This window comes from Lineus longissimus, chromosome 19, assembly GCF_910592395.1.
Source record: "Lineus longissimus chromosome 19, tnLinLong1.2, whole genome shotgun sequence".
NCBI lineage: Eukaryota > Metazoa > Nemertea > Pilidiophora > Heteronemertea > Lineidae > Lineus > Lineus longissimus.
Window position 1 is genome coordinate 11,482,073 of NC_088326.1, and position 20,451 is coordinate 11,502,523.

At 43.0% G+C, this 20,451-nt stretch overlaps 2 protein-coding genes and 1 long non-coding RNA gene across 5 annotated transcripts in view; 2 read left to right on the forward strand and 1 right to left on the reverse strand.

The window, feature by feature from the left end:
* Positions 1–765: 765 nt before the first annotated feature.
* LOC135502976 (serine/threonine-protein phosphatase CPPED1-like) lies at positions 766–4,330 on the reverse strand. The gene is made up of 8 exons (XM_064796211.1): positions 4,222–4,330; positions 3,526–3,582; positions 3,361–3,436; positions 2,994–3,090; positions 2,611–2,720; positions 1,913–2,151; positions 1,456–1,645; positions 766–1,364 (listed from the first exon to the last, which is right to left on the reverse strand). Exons 1-8 carry the CDS (start codon positions 4,231–4,233, stop codon positions 1,165–1,167), a joined length of 981 nt encoding a protein of 326 aa, XP_064652281.1. The 5' UTR covers positions 4,234–4,330; the 3' UTR covers positions 766–1,164.
* Positions 4,331–8,913: 4,583 nt separating this feature from the next.
* On the forward strand, positions 8,914–10,071 carry LOC135502977 (uncharacterized). Its single transcript, XR_010449842.1, has 3 exons — positions 8,914–9,007; positions 9,385–9,599; positions 9,947–10,071. It is a non-coding gene; the product is annotated as an uncharacterized LOC135502977 (long non-coding RNA).
* A 1,229-nt stretch (positions 10,072–11,300) lies between these two features.
* The window catches only part of LOC135502718 (tolloid-like protein 1), a 39,530-nt gene continuing 30,379 nt past the window's right edge, over positions 11,301–20,451 (forward strand). For 2 of the 3 annotated variants that reach the window (XM_064795689.1, XM_064795691.1), the window contains exon 1: positions 11,301–11,581. In XM_064795689.1, coding sequence (XP_064651759.1) covers positions 11,512–11,581 — 70 coding nt within the window. In that variant the 5' untranslated portion in view covers positions 11,301–11,511. Of the gene's footprint in view, positions 11,582–18,936; positions 19,325–20,451 lie in introns of those variants that run through there. The other variant, XM_064795690.1, reaches the window with a different exon arrangement.

Below are 20,451 nucleotides of genomic sequence, written 5' to 3' on the forward strand. Positions count from 1 at the left end.
ATAGCAGCACACGTAAAAATCTGCTCCCAAATGGGTCAGCAGTAACCCTGCACTATCGCCAGCCCCGCCCCATCCCAGATCATGAGATCAGGCTTTTTTACTCCTTAGTCATACACAAAATACATATCTTAAAGGGATAACAGGCCTACATTGTACGTTTGAAATATCGAGAGGCGCGGAGTCGGAGTAGGCCTACATACATGTACATTTACATATTGAAAACAACTGGTGCCCGGATGGCCCTGCCCTGTCACTTTCGAAATCTCGTAGCGACCTTATTATTACATCATTACACCTCAATAAATGTAAACTTACCGAACATTGTCTCCTGTAACAGAAAGCGGCTTCCGGATGATGATTTCGAGCCGTAGGAGCGCGGAGTAAAGTGGAGAAACGCAAGTCTTCTGTTTTGCACAAATTTGCAAGAAGCAAGGTTTTCGGAATTCCTCAGACTCGTCCAATTTGTCATCCGGAGAACCGCAGAATTGGCCGGAGACAGGTTGTCCCCAAAAAAGGGAACAGAATTATCAAGTCTTATTTTTTATAAGCTGATTCCGAAGGGTGGGTGGTGTCGGTCAACTGAACAGTCGATATTTGCCATCTTACATTGTAACTCTCACCTGTCATCGCTATAATCACGAATGAAGAATGCTCCTCGAAGGGGTACGCCGGGGCGGGCGGGGGGGGGGGGGGGGATGTACGCCTTAGATAATTACTGGTCATCCAGGAAAAAACGCATACAGCTATACATGTATATGCCATAGAGGTGCATGTACTATTTTATTATATCATAAAACTTCCTTTTATATGCACAATGCAGTTGTGGAGTTTTTTGGTAATAATACAGTGATTTTCAATATACTCCGCCTCTCGAAGTGCACCACATGAACCGTCACAATAGTTGCTGTCGGTTTCAGGCCAGGTAAAAAAACGTCGCCATAGCAACAGCAGGCGCCATTTGCAAAAAAGGTTCCATGGCAACGAAGTTCTGTCCTCGCTCTTTCGGTTTGTTCGGTCAGGACCGGTAGGCCCACCGTTACACTAGTGAAGTGTTCATGACAGTGAAAAGGTGACCCCACCGAGAAGTCACGGTCACTGCTGGAAGCCATATTTCCATTAAAAACCAACATATAGGCCTATTGCCCCATTTGCAACCCCAACTTTTTACAAAGATATGTCCACCGGAGGCTTGTCCAACTCGACGTATTCGTGCGCCACCTGGTCGCCGTAGACTTTCACGATTCTGAATCCGGCTTCGTCGTTGCCTAACTGTGCACCCAAGGCCGAGGTCACGGTCATTTCAAGGTCATGGTCGTGACCGCCGGCGTTTTGATGCATGTGTCCAGCGAAAACGTTATTCACGCCTGCAACACAAAAAGAGATCAATTGAGACCAAGAATTTATATACTAAGAATTTGTAACTTCAGGGTTACGTAATTATGATAGGCTACTTGCCTGCTTCTTTCAGTCGTGTCAGCCAATTGAGTCGATGAATCACTGGAATGTTGTACATGTCAGCGCCCTCATATGGAGACCCATAGAACCACGGGATGTGTTGAAAGAGAATGGTATGATTTGGTTTGAAGGTGGGATGAGACAGCTCATTTTGTAGCCACTCATCCTGCTCGGCCTTCTGTTCGGCTACCTGAATTTCGGGAAATGAAATGAAGTTAGATTAAATGAAATGAAGCTCAGACTTTGCCGGATGACATTGTGACAATTTTCATTAATTATGTACGGCAGAAGATGAACCTAAAGGACACCGGGAGATAATTGGAGAAACTGACGTACTTTGCTTTCACAAAAGGAACTCAGCAGTGAAATGAACAACCAGTCCGTCTCAACCTGCCAAGCTCAGAGCTACGTGCGCCTGGTTTTGCTGTAACACGTCAGATTTTAGACGATTCCTTACCTGATCGGGATCTGCGTCGTTGGCCAAATACTGGGAATTCAATGCAATGAATTTGACACCTCCGACCCAAAATGAAAAGTAGTCGTCCCCGAAATTTGCCTTGTAGTCACTAATTGTAGCTGAAGTGGGGTTGTCCCCAACGTCGTGGTTTCCTGGTAGACAGATGAAAGGGATTTCAGTGTCCAGCTCGGAGAATAACTCCCGGAAAGTTTCCTGTTGTTCGGCTTGGCTCTCTTCACCTACAAAGTCAACGGAGAGCAAAATGAATTATCCAGGCACGGATATAGAAGGGGTTGGGTGGGGGGGGGGTCGTAACCCCCAACCAAGCTCCCGACAAGTATTGTTTCCCAGATTACTTTGCAATGAGAAGAGATTTCGATCCCATTGTTATTGTTTACAATATGAGTAGTTCATGTTTTTTCAAACCGTAAGTGGACCCCAAGTGACCTTCTTGCTTGGCAGGGTAGTTTGGCTGACATTTGATCATTTCCAAAAAGGGGGCTGTGTTGTGAAATGTCTGGATGTAGGTAGATCGTTGATGAATCGGTTAGTTTGTTTTGAACATTGCCAGTGTCCAATGAGAGGTCGAAGTATATTCACTCCGTGGTGGCGAATATGCTGGTAAATTGAGCCAGTCGCTTGCTTGGCAACGTTTAACCATTGGCGAGGCTTGGAGATTGTTCAAAACATTTGCTTACCCGGCATCGCATCAACCAAGTCCCCTGTCATCACGACGAACTTCGGCTTCGGATCCATACTGTTGACAGCGTCAACAAATCTATTTGCATTATCAATCTCCTGAGACCACCTGAAATACATATTGGCATTTTCAATCTCTCATGACCACTTGGATTAGTCCGCCGAGGCTGACGAAATTTAAGCTCCTCTTGCAAAGAGATGGGTTTTGTCGATCTAACTTGAAGGATGTGGCGATGTGGCAGGTACACCATATTGGAACACGAGTGCGTTTGATATACCAGAAGGTTTCAGTGAACGATAGTCGCCTTGTTTATTATTTCTACCTCGCAAATAGGGAAAAGGAAGAGGGACTGAGTAACACATTTCAGACTTGTCGGCCTACCCGGTCCCAGGTGGCACGCGTCGTGCTGCAATAAATCCGAACTGAATGTCCGTCACGTGAATGAAGTAGAATGGCGCAATCCACCTCCCTTGATTTGCTGAAAAAGACATCGTGAGCATCAATCAGACGATATTACAATGGCCAGCAAAGTCGGATCAAATCCTAGTCTGAAACATGTTAGACACATCTCGCCTGAATAAAAATCACCAGATTGCAAACCTCCAGGTGAAATGATTATCAAAATGGTCATCACGGAAGGCGGCGCTTCGAAGTATTCACTACCAGCTTCGCCAATGATACGGCCACCAAACAGTAAGTCAGGTACAGAGCCCGTCGGGGAAGGTGAAACGTTATGTTAAATACTCACCATGATCGAACCCAGGCAACTGTCTGTTCACTGCCGGCACAAAGGTTCCAAACGAGCGATCATCTTTAGCTGATATCTGTGAAGCAAAGGTAACAACCGATCATGATGTGGTAAGAACACTACTGCTCACCGACAATGTCCATAGGATGATAAAAGTAAGCTTACCGTTATTGCTAGTAACCACACTGTTGCAATGTAGACCAGTGAGACATGATGATTCTCCTGTAAGTATAAAAGGCGCACCGTCAAATTATCAAAGTGTTCGATTACTCACTCCGGGCTTCCCTGACGCTCATCCAAAGACATGCGCAGTAGAGGCGACTTGACGAGCGATGTCGCGCAAGACCCGTGTTTGTACATTTTCCGCAGCAGCGCGTAAGATTTTTGGCAGTTTCTGGTGTTAAGCATCGTTAAGTCGAAAACAAGGGCCAGGTTTTTCAAAACCGGTTTAGTTAAGCGACTGCTAAGGTTTGGTGACGACTATTAAATCAGTTGCTGAACAGTAGCGGACTCAACCCCAATAAACTTAGCGGAGCAACATGATCTTATTCATGGAATAGGTAAGGAAATGTGAGTGCATGTACTTTTATAAGGAACTCTTTTTCAAGGCGTTATTTCCTGTAGGTTGGATTTAAATTGGGGCGAATGTGTCCCAGGTTTCCCTCCCCTACACTACACTATTCTACGTGAACCAGCACCATGTCATGTGCATTGACTGTCATCTTATAAAATAGCACTTTGGGGTGGTGCTGGTTACTAGAACTACCTATTAATCTATCCAAATATTGCTAAATTGGTGCTGGGAAAACGTGAAATCGAACGAATAGTGAAGTGCATTAGAAATAGATGCGAACTACATACAAAACGGGGCATAGTATATTCCGATATCCGAATGTGAAATTAAGATACAAAACTGAAACGAAAAATGTTGTCGAACGAATGAATCACTTCATTGACGTCTTGTAACCACCAGTTGATTAAGGCAAACAATTAAAACATCGTTTATCAAATAATATGGAATACAAAATGATATGGGCAGATGGCGCATATTTTACAGTGTGCTGGACTGTGTGTCAATGAAAAAACTAATAACTATGGTTTTGAATAGCGTGATTACAAGGAGACGCAAGAAAGACTAAATTATAAGGTAGTATTCCTTAAAATTTTGGGTAATACATACCCATAATGTCAGCCGTTGATTCGGCCTCATAATATTACTACAAGGAATCAACACTTTTGGTTCAAGTTTATTGATCTCGTCATGCATTAGTTTAAAGGAGTACTCTGATCGTATCAATCTTGGGTCAGGGAAATAGAAATGCAGTTACACACAATGCCGTAGACAGTTATCATGCATGCACGGTGGCTCAATGTATCAGTTTGCCTAAGAAAAATACGTGCTTACCTGGAGAGGAAATGACGACACAAAAGAAACAGACACAAAATAGTTCGTTATGAGGGGCGCAAGACCCGCATTTATTATTTTTATCCGAGTGTACCCCTCCAACACTGTAATGGGAGGGCCTTGTTTCTATTTTGTTGCGAAGGTAAACCAATATCTTTACCCACCGTGAGAACGGCAATGTTGAAATATACACTCAGTACGTATTTACGTAATCGGAAATACTGTATCCAAATGCGATTACTGATTTCAATATTTTAAGGTTTTTAGGTCTTTAATTGCGAAATAGGCATTTATATGTTGACACTTCTGCAGCCAAAGTAGCCGGTCATTGATCAAACTCTCGAATCACAGTAATAATCAACTCATGATACATGTAGCTGCATATCATTTTCTGTGATACCCAATATAATATTGCATTGTTTTGTCATCGGAACAGCTGTCGCACCTATTTAATTACGTTGATGTTGATTTGTGGCTACAGGTGTACACAATTATATTCTATAGCAAGTACATGGAACCCGTTATACAAATCTATCTGCAGTATAACATCTCTATAAGAGACACCCCCAGGACTGACTGGCGCTGTTCTAATAGAGAGGTGTCCTGGTATAGAGGTCAAATTGAAAGACAACACCCACGTTGTCTTTAAAATTGATTATGGCATTTATGGCCATAGATGTAATCGATGTGATTGGATTTTGCAGCAAGTTACATGTAACTAATCAGAGTAGAACCTCTCTAATGAGGACCCTCTCCGGACTGACAAGTGCTCTCCTTAATAGGGTGGTGTCCTGCTTAGAGAGGTCAAATTGAAGGCAACAACCAATTTGGGACCAAAACTAGAGTCCTTAGTAGAGAGGGTGTCCATAATACACAGTTGTCCGCGAAGGGAGGTTCCATTGTTCATCGTAGATATCAATGGATACGCTTGTACCACCAAGGGTCGGGAAAAGAAACTATCTTCAGTCAATGACGCCAGACAATGGTTTATTTTCCCGACCCTAGGTGGTACCGGCGTACCTGGCAAAGGCCCTGGGCCTATTGATAAACCATCAACAATTAGGAGGTGCGGTTGCAGAGTGCATGCAGTGGAAGAGCGTCGACGTGAGGGCCTACTGTGATCGTAACACTTGTAGGAGGCTTTTCCCGACTTCTTAACGGTTTCTCTAACTTTTTCCCGTATGGACCATTTGCCAGATACGCCAGTACCACCTAGGGTCGGGAAAACAAACCACCTTTACAATCGATATCCATTACAATGGCTCGAGAGGCATTGTCTGTCGTCATTGACCGTAAAACCTATCGTAAAGTTAGTTTGTTTTCCCGACCATATGTGATACAGGCGTATCTAGCAAAGGGGCTATTATCCGACAAAAGTCCAACATTGTCCGACTTTTCCCTGAAAAGTCGGATTTCTGAAGAAAAAAAACGTGAAAAATACCAGGGCTACCCAAAATAGGGCAATAAAGATCAAAGGCCTATGTCGAATGGGGTTAAGGAGGTGTGAACCAGAGTCTATTATAAAGAGTCTGGTCAGGGCCATTTTCCTTTGATCCCACAACTCTCTCGGGGAATTTACTGGAAGCCATGATGAAAGACTGGTGGGTGAACCAAACACTCAGAGTGAATGCTAATTAACTCACTCAATTAGCTCACTCCAGAGTCTTTCATAAAGGGAGGCTTTAGTCACTCTGTGTGTTTGACTCACACTTCACACCTCGCCACAGAAGCGTCAATTTGATGGATTAATTGATTGATTGATTGAAATATTAGAAAATTGCTGTTTGAGCCGAAGGGGACATGTCTCCGAGGTTTGTGTGCATGAAGGGGCCAACGGAAGCGAATGCGGAGGCCGACACCACCAGAGACCATGTTATGTAATTATCAGATAATGTTGTCAAGCAATTCACAAGTAATTTATTCATGACATTATTTAGTGGTTCTATCGGATAAAGTAAAGTGTTTTTCAGATAGCTCTGGCCACAGGGACTTGGTCGACCGTAATAGCGTGATCACCAACAGTACCCGGTGTCATAGTCGACCGGCTTTAGTTGACATCGTGAAAGAGCTTGCGTATTCTGTTTCTCAGTCGGGGATGGGCAAAGTACCTTAATTGGCCAGATCTACATGAATCTGAAAAACACATGTTTTTCATATCGTACAGGCTGAGTTGAACTCAGGAATGTGACCCCATCGTACTTACCAAAAGATAGCGAGTTGCACAATTAAAACACTTGATCATCCTTTGGGGAGGCCTTACCAATGCTAAACAGTAATACTCTAGTTTCTCTTTGCTTGGCTTGACTGTAGCACATAGACCTTTGAAATCCGAGAAATAGTTGTCTTTTTATCTTCTCACATAAACAACCCCACATGATGATATTAATTATGATATATGTGAATATTTTCAATTCCAGGTAGATGCTGTCTAGACTGTTTAGCGGGCTCAGACAAATAAATGTCATCGGCATCTGGACCGGACATTTTACAAACCCCACACTCAGGCGAGGCGTTGTATGCCCGAATAGATTCTTTTTTGCCCACAGTTACCGTAGACAATCCTCAAACAGGGCCTACGCCACGACTTCTCCTAACGTATGTTTCCGAGGGAGTAAGTATATATCGAGTGAAATGGCCTGATATTGTCAAGATGCCTTAGACCGGCGCTAGCTCGTCCTACTACAAGTGGTTCGATGTACAGCGTAGCGGATCGAAGCATATTTTAAAGGGACAATATAGGCAGCAGCTAGGCAGGTAAGATAAAGTTACACAAAGCCACCAATAGGGGTCTCTCACATCTGACAGTATGTCGAAATGATTCACGCTTGTACGAGGAATTAATTGACTGCTGAGTCTGACATGACCAAGGGCCCTTATTGTGTATACTAGTTACTCAGAGGTGGCTAAATTAGCCCCTCTGCTCCTGCCTACAGCCCCCCCCCTTTAATGGGCTATCAGATAAAAAGATTTGCGGGTGAAATCATGTTTACATTAAGAAACATTATCGATTTCCGTATACATATAGAGTTGTTTGCAAATTTCAAAATTCCTCAGCAAAATTCAGAGGGACGGACTTACGCAGTTTGGTTGAATTGGGGCGTACAGTCCTTTATTATGGACTTGGAAAGGTTTCTCAAATTGCAAACGGGTTTGACTTGATTTTTCGAAGGGATTTGAAATTCGCCAAGGGGTTTTACTTAAAGGATACCCTCTCTATCAAAGTCACTTCTTTTGGTCGCAAATTGGTCGTTTCCATTCAACTTGACCTCTCTAATCAGGGCTGCTCTCTATTAAGGACAGCACTTGTCAGTCCCGAGGGTATCCTTAATAGAGAGGTTCTACTGTAAAATGTATCTAACGATGATTAACCGAGGAACATCTGGTATTTTTTTACATTATTGTACTCCCTGACTTACTTGAAGCAGCTTATCATTTTTTATTCATTTATTATTCATTTATTAATGAAATGCCATCATCAAATTTTATCAAATGAACATAAACAATATTTCAACTAGCTTTGGTTTTTTTTAATCAAACGTCTCTAAGTTCGATCACAAAAATATGAAAACTTTCCTTTGACTCCTTTACAAATCGTTTGACAAGATTCCGTCGAATCTCTTCCGGCCCGTAACCAGTATATTTATTTGAGGCAACGCCATGACTCTGTATACTCGCAAGCATTGCAACTGAACGGCAAAAGCACTTCAAATGCTAGATAACTTTTTAAAGACGATGGGGCGAAATAAAACAACGTTACTCTAATTCGGAACCGCAGGGTGATCGCCAATAAACTGACGGTGTTCGTATTCATTGATAAAATTATTCGAGTTGGAGTAAAATTTGTTTCAGGGTACGGAAAATATAGCTCCCCCATGCACCCCCCCCCCCCCCCCAGAAGATACATATAATGCGAAACGCCTGAATTTTATTTGAAAGCGATAAATATTCACATGCACTTAATATCTAGATGACCAGATGCTGACAAATAAATGGGCGTATTATTCACATCGTTCTTAATCTCGTTCGCATGAGAGCAGCCGAATCCGAAAGCAAGGGACAACGCTGATACCGTCTTGCAGTTATATACATGTACCTACTGGCAAGGTTGACCTAATTTTTCATTTACAAAGCTTGTGACAGGCCCATCACAGTCAGTCTACCACGGACATTTTGAGGAGAACGACGCAACTGAACACAGAATGAAGACAGTTTTTCTCGTGCTTGCTCTGGTCCTCTCGGCAGGTAAGTCCCCGATTACGCTCTCAGAAAGACTTGAATTCTTCCCGGCGCTTGATCCCGTTTCATAGGAAATGATATCAGCCCATATTTACTTCAGTGAAAGGGACTTCAGGCCAGGCCTGCAGGGATTCCAGATTTAGTAGTTGAACGACTGAATGCCCCTCTGCGCGGATCCCGGGTTCAGTAGTTGAAATACTGAATAGTCCTCTGCGGGGATCCCGGGGTCCAGTAGCTGTACACTTAGAATGAACGAGGCTAACACGACTATCCCTTCGAAATAATACTTTGGAGATTCTAGAGTCTTTCAATAAAATGACTCTGGGGATACTAAGGCATTTAAGACGTTCTTATTGAATGTTAATCTTATCTTTTCAATCTAGCCGCCTACCCAAAACACAGATGTCCAATCGGCTTGCCCTTCTGCGGGCTGGGTGTGATGCCGATTAAAACAATTGGACCGAATGGCTGTCCAAATTTTCATTGTCCGGACACGCGCTGCCCGTTGAATATGATCTACTGCGGACCTGAGATAATGCCAGTCAGTAAGAAATTGGCCAATGGTTGCCCGGAATTCAGCTGCCCGAACGAATATTAGGCAAGTACAATTTCGTTGTCGGCGTTGTTAAACTTTTATTACTTCCGCACCGGCCGTCCCTTCGCCCAATGTGCCGACGCATCTCCTGCTACGCATGTTCGGGAGCCTTCAGCGTCCAGTGCCTTTGTTAATGGATATCGCGGCGTAAAAATATTGCCGCCGTATGTATATGAGCCTAACGTCCTTGCGCCCAATTAGTACCAATACAATGTTTGAGAGCTACAACACAATTCAAATGTACCTTTCTCCGGACCACTTATCAAAACAATGGTGGCCAGACATGATTTTCTACCACTGACCTTATAAAGATGGAGACTGTGTATTTGAACTTATGAATCTATTTACAGGAATGCAGTGTCAGGGAATGCAAAGTTGAATGACCGATCCACCAAGAAAACAACCGAGGCAAACTTTATTTCAGCATCTGCCATCTTTCTGATATACCCTGTATCTATCAATAAAAACAACTAAAAATCACCGTATTTTTATTTTGTTTTGTGATTGAAGTAAGCATGGTAAACATGAGAAGAAGTATACGATACTTTTTCTGTTCAAAATCATTCATTCACAACCAGCTAGAATGCATTCATAATACATCGATGTACTACCTCATCGATGTACAGGAAAATTAACAGGAATTGATACACAAAGGCACGATTAAAACTTAATCCTCCTTTTTTAATAGATTTTTCACCAAATTCCCCTCTAATTATACCGCTGTAGAAGTAGAAAATGACCCCCTAGAAAAAGTGTTTGGCCCTATCGTATTCTTACAGGTCTTTTTTGAGGAAACATCATGTCAAAGCATAATGCAGGTGAATCTTTGAGGAAACACCTTGCCAGAGCATACTGCATGCGAGCATACTCCAGGTGAATCTTTAAGGAAACACAATGCCATAGGATTATCGCAGGTGCATTTTTGAGGTAGCACCCTGGCATTCTTACAGGTCTTCTTTGATGAAATATCATGCCGGAGCATACCGCAGGTGAATCTTTGAGGTAACACCATGCCAGAGCATACCGCAGGTGAATCTTTGAGGTAACACCATGCCCAAGCATACCGCAGGTGGATCTTTGAGGAAACACCATGCCTGAGCATACCGCAGGTGAATCTTTGAGGAAACACCATACCGAAGCGTACCACAGGTGAATCTTTGAGATAACACCATGCCAGAGCATACCGCAGGTGAATCTTTGAGCAAACACCATACCGGAACATACCGCAGGTAAATCTTTGAGCAAACACCATACCGGAGCATACCGCAGGTGAATCTTTGAGGAAACACCATACCGGAGCATACCGCAGGTGAATCTTTGAGGTAACGCCATGCCCGAGCATACCGCAGGTAAATCTTTGAGCAAACACCATACCGGAGCATACCGCAGGTGAATCTTTGAGGAAACACCATACCGGAGCACACCGCAGGTGGATCTTTGAGGTAACGCCATGCCCGAGCACACCGCAGGTGAATCTTTGAGGTAACACCATGGCTGTCCTAGTGTGATTTAGACCTTCGAACGATCAGCGAGCAAAGTTAAACTGGCTTGTTGCGTCCAAGGGAACACACAACGACGTCAATGACGCCATCCCAATGGTTCCATGTCTTGTCAGAATGCCAGAATAACCGCAGGTCGGAATAGGGCTGCACTAGCCACCACCACCCGTTGCCTTCGCGACACGCGCTCAGCCCTAGTAACGGAACCCGCTCATAGAGTCTCGGCTCTCGCAAGGCGCGGACGTGGATTACGGGTTTCTCTGACTCGGGCATGAGCGCTCACAGGATGCCGACCCCGGCGACGGACGGCCTGTAAGCGGCGTACTGAACCCAGAACCCCGTTCGGGGTAGAGCGAGTTGATAGCGTAGTATCGCTTTGTGTGCGGCGGCGGAGAAGGGCGGAACACGTATAGGCCATGACTCGCTACCTCGGGCCGCTCCTCCTATGGATATTAGGATATGTTTCCGCAGCGCAGGGCACTTACGGTAGGGCTCATTTACATCATATTTTTTTATTACCGTATCCGTATTACAAAGAATAATAGAGGTTTCGCAAATCTCTCGAATTACAAATTGCGAATTACAAACTTAAGTTCCGAAGTAACTCACTTTCTTTTTGCAGCCAATTTGTATCATTCTATGTTGTATTTGAATGTGATAGACATGCTCGCTCATACGTGCAGCTCTGTGCTTTGGGAAAAACGGACGCAGCGATAATACAAACGAAGTCGTAAAGACTATTTCGACCTGGGAAGGCTCGGTTGTACGAAGCTAGTTACTGACTAGTCTTTTCAAGGCTAAGTCTTTCTTTTGTCGCTCTCACTCATGGCATGTTGAATTTATATTTCAAACATATCTGTATTGTTGTACTTGTGCTATTATGTTATTGTTGTAATATTCTGTTCTACAGTACTAGTATACTATAGACACGTACAGATCAGAGTCTTTTGGAGCTCTTGGTCAAAATACACAATTCTTATTTTATTGGAAAAAATTCTTGACTCGCGAAAATATTCTGCCGCGAATATATATGTCCATCACCAAGCATTCGCGAAATTTTTCTGTTCTACGGTTTATATTTTGGTCTGTAGCCGCTTGGGCATGTTTGCAGCCATGATAAAGAATTCGAATTTGAATTTGAATTTGCCATCGGGTGACGTAAAGAAGTTTCCAGCGCCAGGAATTGCAAAAGCTAAAAATAACAAATGATGCGTTTTTCTACCATCTCAGTGTAGAGGGAAAGTGGAAAAACTCGTCGAACTTTATCCGAAAATTAGTTTTGTTCGTGAAACACGTGCAGCACAAGCATGCGGAGGGATATCAACCTTGTACTTTTAGCGACAACAACAACGCCAACGTCCTTGACACTTCATGACTTTTTCGCAGTATTGGGGATTATAAATGGTTAATGAATGATACCTCTTGCCCTTGCTCGATGTGCTCCCCTTTCCTAGGTCTGGCATGTTAATCCCGGTTATTGATAAGCAATAAAACATGCAAGCAGGCGCACGTGTGTATTCGCTAAATTGATAGAACAGTATCGAGTATCTATAGCATTGAGTTTCGATTTCAAAGGTTCTTGTTTTAATGTTTGCGCTATGCATTGACGGCGTACTGTATAACTGTTATTCTTCGCGGGCGGTTATTTTCGCGAATTTCGCGAATGATAATGATACTTACATGTATTTAGCACTAGATTCAAGCAGTTTCAATCACTCAAAAAGTTTCACGTTATTGGTCTGTGCATTCATGATTTATAAAGCGCTGATCTCTGGGATTATTACATTGTACCATTAACCTGAGGTGTAAACATTCATACTCATACTCTAATTGATAGCATTACTGTTACCCTTATCATTAACATGTGGTGTTAACAACCGTAGCATCGTCAACCGTGTGAACAGCATACCATATTTTGATTTACAGTAAGGTTGCCGCCGCCATTCACCTGATATGTAAACACATTTTCCATAATTTAGACGAGGAATATATATATTCCAATCACAGATATACCCCTGGGTATCAACACAGACTGCTGTGTACACTACTTCTTAGACCTGTCGCATACGCTACGTAGAACAAGGAACTTTACCTGAAGCAAAAAACAAACTCTGTAATGATGAAGTACTAGTATAAACTCTGGTTTCACGGTTATAAGACCATTCCTGAATATTCAAGCCAAGCCGACAATGCATGCCCATCGTCGTTCGATACCGTTTGACGTGCAAAATTTGTATTGCCGATGGGAAGCGCCAAAAAAAGAGCCGCCGCGAAAATTTTGCGGTTCGCCGTATTGTGTATTAAAATATAATCGAAAAAGCGACAAGTAAAATATGAGCTGTTCTTCCCATCAATGCAACTTTCATTAGGCTAACGAAACCAGCTAGTTTATCAAAACAAATTTCATAATTGTGATTTCTATGTTAATTTAACGATAAAAAAGAAAAGTTCATGTATGTGACGTGAACATCAAAATGCACTCTGGTAATGTCCGGGGAGAAAAAATGTGTCGACTTTTTTTTCAAAACATGTTGGGAACTGTTTCGTGGGAATTACGCCTTACAATACGTCTGTGCATTGGGCTAGCCGAACGAATTCGAACGGCGGATGAGTACAATGACATGCTTTGGGCAAACCGAAAGATACTTATTCTCTGCCATCACATATTTCTATTACACCATGCGGTCACAGGCGCTTGAAGATACCAAAGTCAAACAAACAATCAGCGATCAGTTCGAACGCAAAATCTATAGAAAACACTAAAAACTAGGACATCAAGGTGTATCGTGTTTTTAAGATTTTGTGTATCGATTCATTAGGGGCTGATCGACCGCTATGATTCAAATATCTTCACGTGCCTGTGATTATTCCAATATTCTTGGAGCAGGATTTTAGTAACGGCAGCTTGTGTTAGCAGTCTCAGTCACGGAACGATTGGAAATTTACTAGCGGACAGCAATTTAGAAATTACAACATCATTTTGAAACACGAAGGAGAACCAACCAGTCTACTGAATGTAGCTACCGCATGAAAGGCGCCTCACATTTCAAAATGTTTTGATGTATTATTTTAACCATGTCACAAACTTTCGGCTGACTAGATACACTAAAGTCTTATAACAATGAAATGGCACAGTCGTGGCCATTAGGAGGTAATGGCGGCCCATTCAAGCAGGGACGGAACTACGTCATCAAGAATTGGAGTTCCGGTCATGCGCAACCAAGCTAAGCATGATGCCCAAACGTGGACGCAAGCTATGAGCGGTCACTCACAGAAGGCAGCCGCATAGCTTTTTGCAAGCTCCCCTCTGGCACGCTTGGCACTGTTACTCAGACTGAACAATATAACAATCTATCCCCAGAGATGCATTCCTTTTGACGCCTAGTTGCGTGATAAAGGCGACCAATAGATATGTTTGTTTTTGACTCGCATGGGTTTCAAGAAACCAAGTCTCCTGGCTCTACGCAGTCCTTTGCATCAGGCTTACAAAACTGATATTCTCTGTACTTGAGTGCAGGGGTGGGAGTGGGGCAACTTAAAATGTTTGTAATGGAGATTTAGCCCATTTTTTGGGTCGTAAAGAAGGCGTATTGTGCCTCCTCCAGCACCTAGAAGATATATAATATGGACCTGGAGTGTCTACAGCAATGGCAGACAAAAGATCCTATACAGGGGTAAATGAGTAATCCATCAAAATAATCTTGCAAATATCCCAAATTGACCACGAAGCAAAATAAATGACGACGATGCTCTTCGCGAATGCCTCGTCAACGATGCATCTCCGCTGAACCAAACAACTTACTCCAGACACTCTACCGACCGTAAAGATGGTAAAGACCTGGCGGAAACCGGGAACATTAGCTGCAAGACGTCATTGTCACGAGCTTCCGAGATCCATGTTCCGGCCCTTGTTCGAACACGGAATGGTTCCGGAATGCGTGATGTCTCTGTGAGAGACTTCCGGTTGTACATCATCTCAGTTTCCGGAGTGCCAGCCTCGTCCCAAGTCATTGTGCGCCTCCGCAAATTCCTGACGCAATGTTGGATTGAAGCTACGTTTTCAATGCCTTGACAAACTGGCAAAATTCTAACATTCGGTCGCGGCGAAGATGAATTATGAATTCGTGTGATGTTAGATTATGAGGCGTTGACCGGAGCGATCGACCAAGCCAATATCACGAGATCTCGCAGGGAGGCGCGTGGTTTTACCAGGCTGTGGAGTGCGTCAACAACGACTGCGATAAGCTCATACGTCTGGTCTTGTCACACTTTGTACTGGAGAAAAACTTTCCACTATGATATAATCATAAATTTGTGAAACATTTTTCCCTAAATGCAATTAGAAAGCTTTTAGCAGTGGAGAAGTTAGTCTCCACATGGGTATTCACCGAATTCCCCGTTTGTCAGTCACTCCGGTTGCCTGGGAGAATATACAAAAGATGTGTGCATTGCCCGTGTACTTCTTGTATGTACATCCGGGCATCGACTTTCCACCACAGTCTGTTGCAAGGGCAAGATGGCGTCCAGTGTGGATTCCATAAATAATCCATGAATAATCTCACCTACTCATCACGATACAAAATTCGTTACTCTCGAGAAAACTTGTGATATTCAGAGTCAGATTTTATTGACAATTGGTCGTATATAGTTTTTTTATTGCTACTAACTACACAAGTATAGCACTTGTAGATTATTTAGATATGCGCTTCGCCTCATTCGGCAACAAGACAGGTACCCATCCCGCCGGGGTGCGATACGCGCGGATATCGGCTAACTGCCTCTCAAGATCTCCTCTGTGACATCAAGAAGACTCCAGAAAACTCCAGATAGAAGCAACGACTTCCTTTCTATAGTACATGTAAGATACAACACTGTCTACAAGTAACATCACAACCACGTCTTTAGCGCAGCTTCATGGCATGAGGCTTGCCAGGCTATGTACGTGTGCACTGAACATGTAATAAACTGCGCGCTTATTTCGTGGTTGAAACTCTGGTGAATCATCAATCTTACTTGCAATCCTGTTGCAGAGTTAGCAGTGCGTGTGACAGTTTTCTGTAGCCGATGATATAATTTCAGTGAATTTGTGTTTTTCAGCAGGAAAGTCACAGTTTTCTGATGATGAAATATGAAAGCCGAAGGAAACTCTCACACATTTCCTGAAACTGGCTGACAGAACCATGAAATAGAATAGCATTGGCCTCAAACTTGAGTGTGGCTATTCACCCCATCTTTATATTTGTATCCAGAGACAAATGGCCAATTCCACCATAGATACACCCTCGATGACAACACCAATTAACTCCGACTCCAATCCTTGGTAATCCCGGGCCGACTCGAATGAGTCCCGGGGCAATAGTATCCTTGTATATAAATGAATCGGGTTTTTATTCCTCTTGCTGTTGGCTAGTGGTGCGCTGGTGAGAAACCCGACATGTGTGGTACTGGATTCGATGCCGTGCTGAAGGCAATTACCCCGTTAAATAATCTTCACAAGTTTCAGGTACTGTAAACTTGTGAATTTTCGCGGGTGTTCATTTTCGTGAATTTCGCGACAAATTTTTTTTCGCGAATCGAAAATATGTAGAGGCGCTAAAATTTATCTATCTCACGGATTTTCGCTCGTTTCGGGGAGCATCGGCGTCATTGTCGTGTTTTCTTATATCTTATATGAACAAAATTTTTAAAACATCAAAAACTTTCAGAAGTGTAGTATACGCTGATGCATCAAGAGAAGAAGAAACATGTTGAAGTGAAAACAAGTCGCCCACTCTTTTTGATCTGTCATGATATTAAATTTCAAATTCTGAACGCGTAAATCAGAATGCCTTAACCAACCACAAAATAATACGCGATTCATATTATGCAAATCACGCCTGGCGCAAAACTGCATGGTTTCTGTACATTCTTGACATATAAGAATAATTAGTCCTGATTCTTCCACCCGGGTATAAAAAGGCTTCTTTCTTATCCAGCGCATCTGTTATCTGTCGGATACGAATCTACGGCTTTAGAATGACAGCCTAATCCCCGTGACCTTGACCCTGTGCTGATATATACTAAAATGGCGGCGTAATGGTTTATTGTGCGGCGTCATTGCTTGTGGCATGCGCGACACTATAGCCACTGTAATAAACATTTGTCAGAGGTCGTGATGCGCATTTTAATTTCGGATTAGGTTGATGAAATTGTGGACGAGGAAACAGACTTGTTAAAAGAAGAAGCCGTAGCGTCCATGAAGTTGATTAGGTCGGTAATAAGCAAAACCACTGGCAGAAACCGCAACTCTGCGCTTTTGGGTTGACTCAAGGTCGGCCCTCAATTATTGATGACTCCTGACTAGGTGCATGACAGGGTTTTTGACCACTGCATCCATCCTCCTGCGCATGACCGGAACTTTATTGTATCTGAGGTCATTCTGCCGCTGCTTGTATTGACCGCCGATGCTTCCGAATGGCTTGAACTAGGCCATTCCATCATGGTAAGACTTTCGGGGCCTCAAGTCATGCAAAGGTTTGTGACATAGTTGAAATTATATATCGAAACAAGTTGGTTGCAAAAGCTTCATTTCAAACGATATAGGTTTTTTGTCCCCAAAGCAAGTACGAATCTGTCGGCCGCGGCTATGTTCAGTACAATTACACTGCGCGATCGCAATGTATATTACAGTAGGCCTAACTTTCTAACATGGAAGCTAATAGTGGCAGAGAGAATATGCCTGAATACTATTTATGCTTTGGAGAATGCGCTACATCAGCGTCAAGGACATTGACCTGCGTGTACGAAGTATATTAGGGCAATTGCATATCGCATCTTAATCAAAATCATTTCGGCCTCAGTTGGCGTTTTACTTAGATTGATTGTTCGGCGCAGCTTGAGTGAGAAGTGTTCTATCCCCGGCAGTATTGGTGGCTGATAGTAACTATATCTATGACAAGCAATATCGTAACTCCAGGGGCCCGATAAACTTCACTAGAACGGAATGTACCAGAAATTTGCAAGCCATGTCTAAAACAGCCTCGCAAACACTATAACAAGTCATTATTAGATATCAGCTGATGTACGTGTGGTGGCACATTGTGGTAAGTATGCACATTATCCCCCAGGTCACCAGATCACACGCCTATACTGTCCCTTTAAAAGTCAACTGACCTCATAAAAATGGATTTTGAGTATAAACTCACTAGCTGCAGTCATTACTTCATTATTTCATCATGAAATATTTGTATCAATAGCCAACCTTCCAATCAGTTGAAAATAAACGGTGACCTTTTTTACGTCGATCGCTGCACTCCGGATTGACATCGGGGCAATTATGGCCGCTCATTTTAAATAATTACTCAGGATAATTTGATAAAATAGACTCAGATATGTTAGAGTGAATGAAACCAGCGAGCTACCGTATTGCCGTAGTAATACAGACGGATAAAATCAAGCATCATCAGCGAAACGTGCATGCAGTGACACTGTCTTTTACGTGGATGCGGATGTACGTACACAAACATTAGGGAGTTTTCGCTAATCCCCGAAACATCAACGTGAACGCCTACGCATTATTTGATCTTATGATAACGATGTCGAACAATGGACGTGGACGTTTCGAGGAATTTGCGAAAACTACCTATGGCCGACCGTACGTGAAACGTACGTGAAACACTATTGTCTACCTTCTCAGTAGCGTCTACGGCACCTCTGGATTCTCTATGCACAGGCACGTGAAGCTCAAAACACCCACCCTCTGACAACACTCATCAATTGTTAGAAGGACTGGTGTTTTGATCTTCATGTGCCTGTGGCCTCTGGTGAACTTTCGTTGTTTTCTCCTCAATTATGCCTGTCAGGACTACTTAGCATCTTTCTGACGAAGATAAATGGCTCTCTGTTTAGAAATAACTGATATCTAAACAACAAAAAAGACAGGTTACTTTCAGACGTTGCGTTCCAACTTGTTAAGGTGTTACTGATACGCCGGGCGGTTTATGAGTACGATTCCCATATCACCATTGGAAACCATGCGTTGATGCAAACAGGTGAAACATACCGACATACAGGAATATTAGTATGTACACAATCACAACGGATTTCAACGGATTACCAAGCTGCGTCTCCGACCTTTGTTTATGACCTTCACCTTATGAAGGTCATCAGTTTCAGCTACCATGTTGGATACTATACGTAGCCTCGTTTTCATGGTTGTATTGTTTGGAATACGCTGTGACCAATACCCACGTAAGTCAAATTCTGATTCAATTTCTAGATGATATCTGGTAATCACGTACATTTGTATACGTGTACAGGTTGTCTTCTTGTCTTCAGATAAGGCATCTACGCTGATTTCAAGTGTACACATCATGTGGTTCCATCCTCAAATATCTGAGTTTGTCATCCATCGAATTCACCGGGTGGTTGCTATGTAGGTGACCTCGTAGAACAACGTGTGCTTCGCCGTGACCATCTCTATGTACATCCGGGCATTGAATTTCTACAAGGCTCCGTTGAAATCCAAGATGGCGCCCGGTTTGCATTAGATTCAGAGAGCACCAATTTAGGCGATCATAGAGTAAGTGCGCTGTTGGTCTCCGGTTTCCTCAGTTAAACATGCTTGCCGATGGTCTATCAGTAGCTACTGTTTATATCAAAGCTCTCGATAAATGAGGTAAAAAACAACACTACATATTATTCAGCACAAGAGAGTATTACCATATCTGATAGCGCATCAAATTTTGAATCCATTTCAATTTACTCAAATGCTAAGCTAATTTTCGTAATGTTTATGCAAACATCGGCTAACTCCTGATGGGAATTAAAATGACAGCAGTGCACACATATCCCTGAAATTACATTACTTGGTACAAATTTCCAGTCATGTTTATTTGATTGTTCCGTTGGGAATAAAATCTATATCGTGCACGGTAGGCAGAATGTTTCGTATGTTAGCTTACATGTTTACGTCATATAGTTAACCAGTCAAAACGTCCCCGTGCCTAAACGTCCCGATGCCAAACGTCCACATGTCCATATGCCAAAACGTCCCCGTGCCTAAACGTCCCGATGCCAAACGTCCACATGTCCATATGCCAAAACGTCCCCGTGCATGCCAAACGTCCACATGTCCATATGCCAAAACGTCCCCGTGCCAAATCGCCCTCGGGTTAGAGAGGTGTCCTGATAAGAGAGGTCAAATTGAATGGAAACAACAAATTTGGGGCCAAAACTAGTGTCCTTAACAGATAGGTGTCCGCTAAGGAAGGTTCCACTGCATATACTTTCGATGGCTAAGCGTCTCTACAGAGACCCGTCTCCATGACATACCCTGGTTATTTCCGCAGGCTACTTCAGCTAACCATTAATCAAAA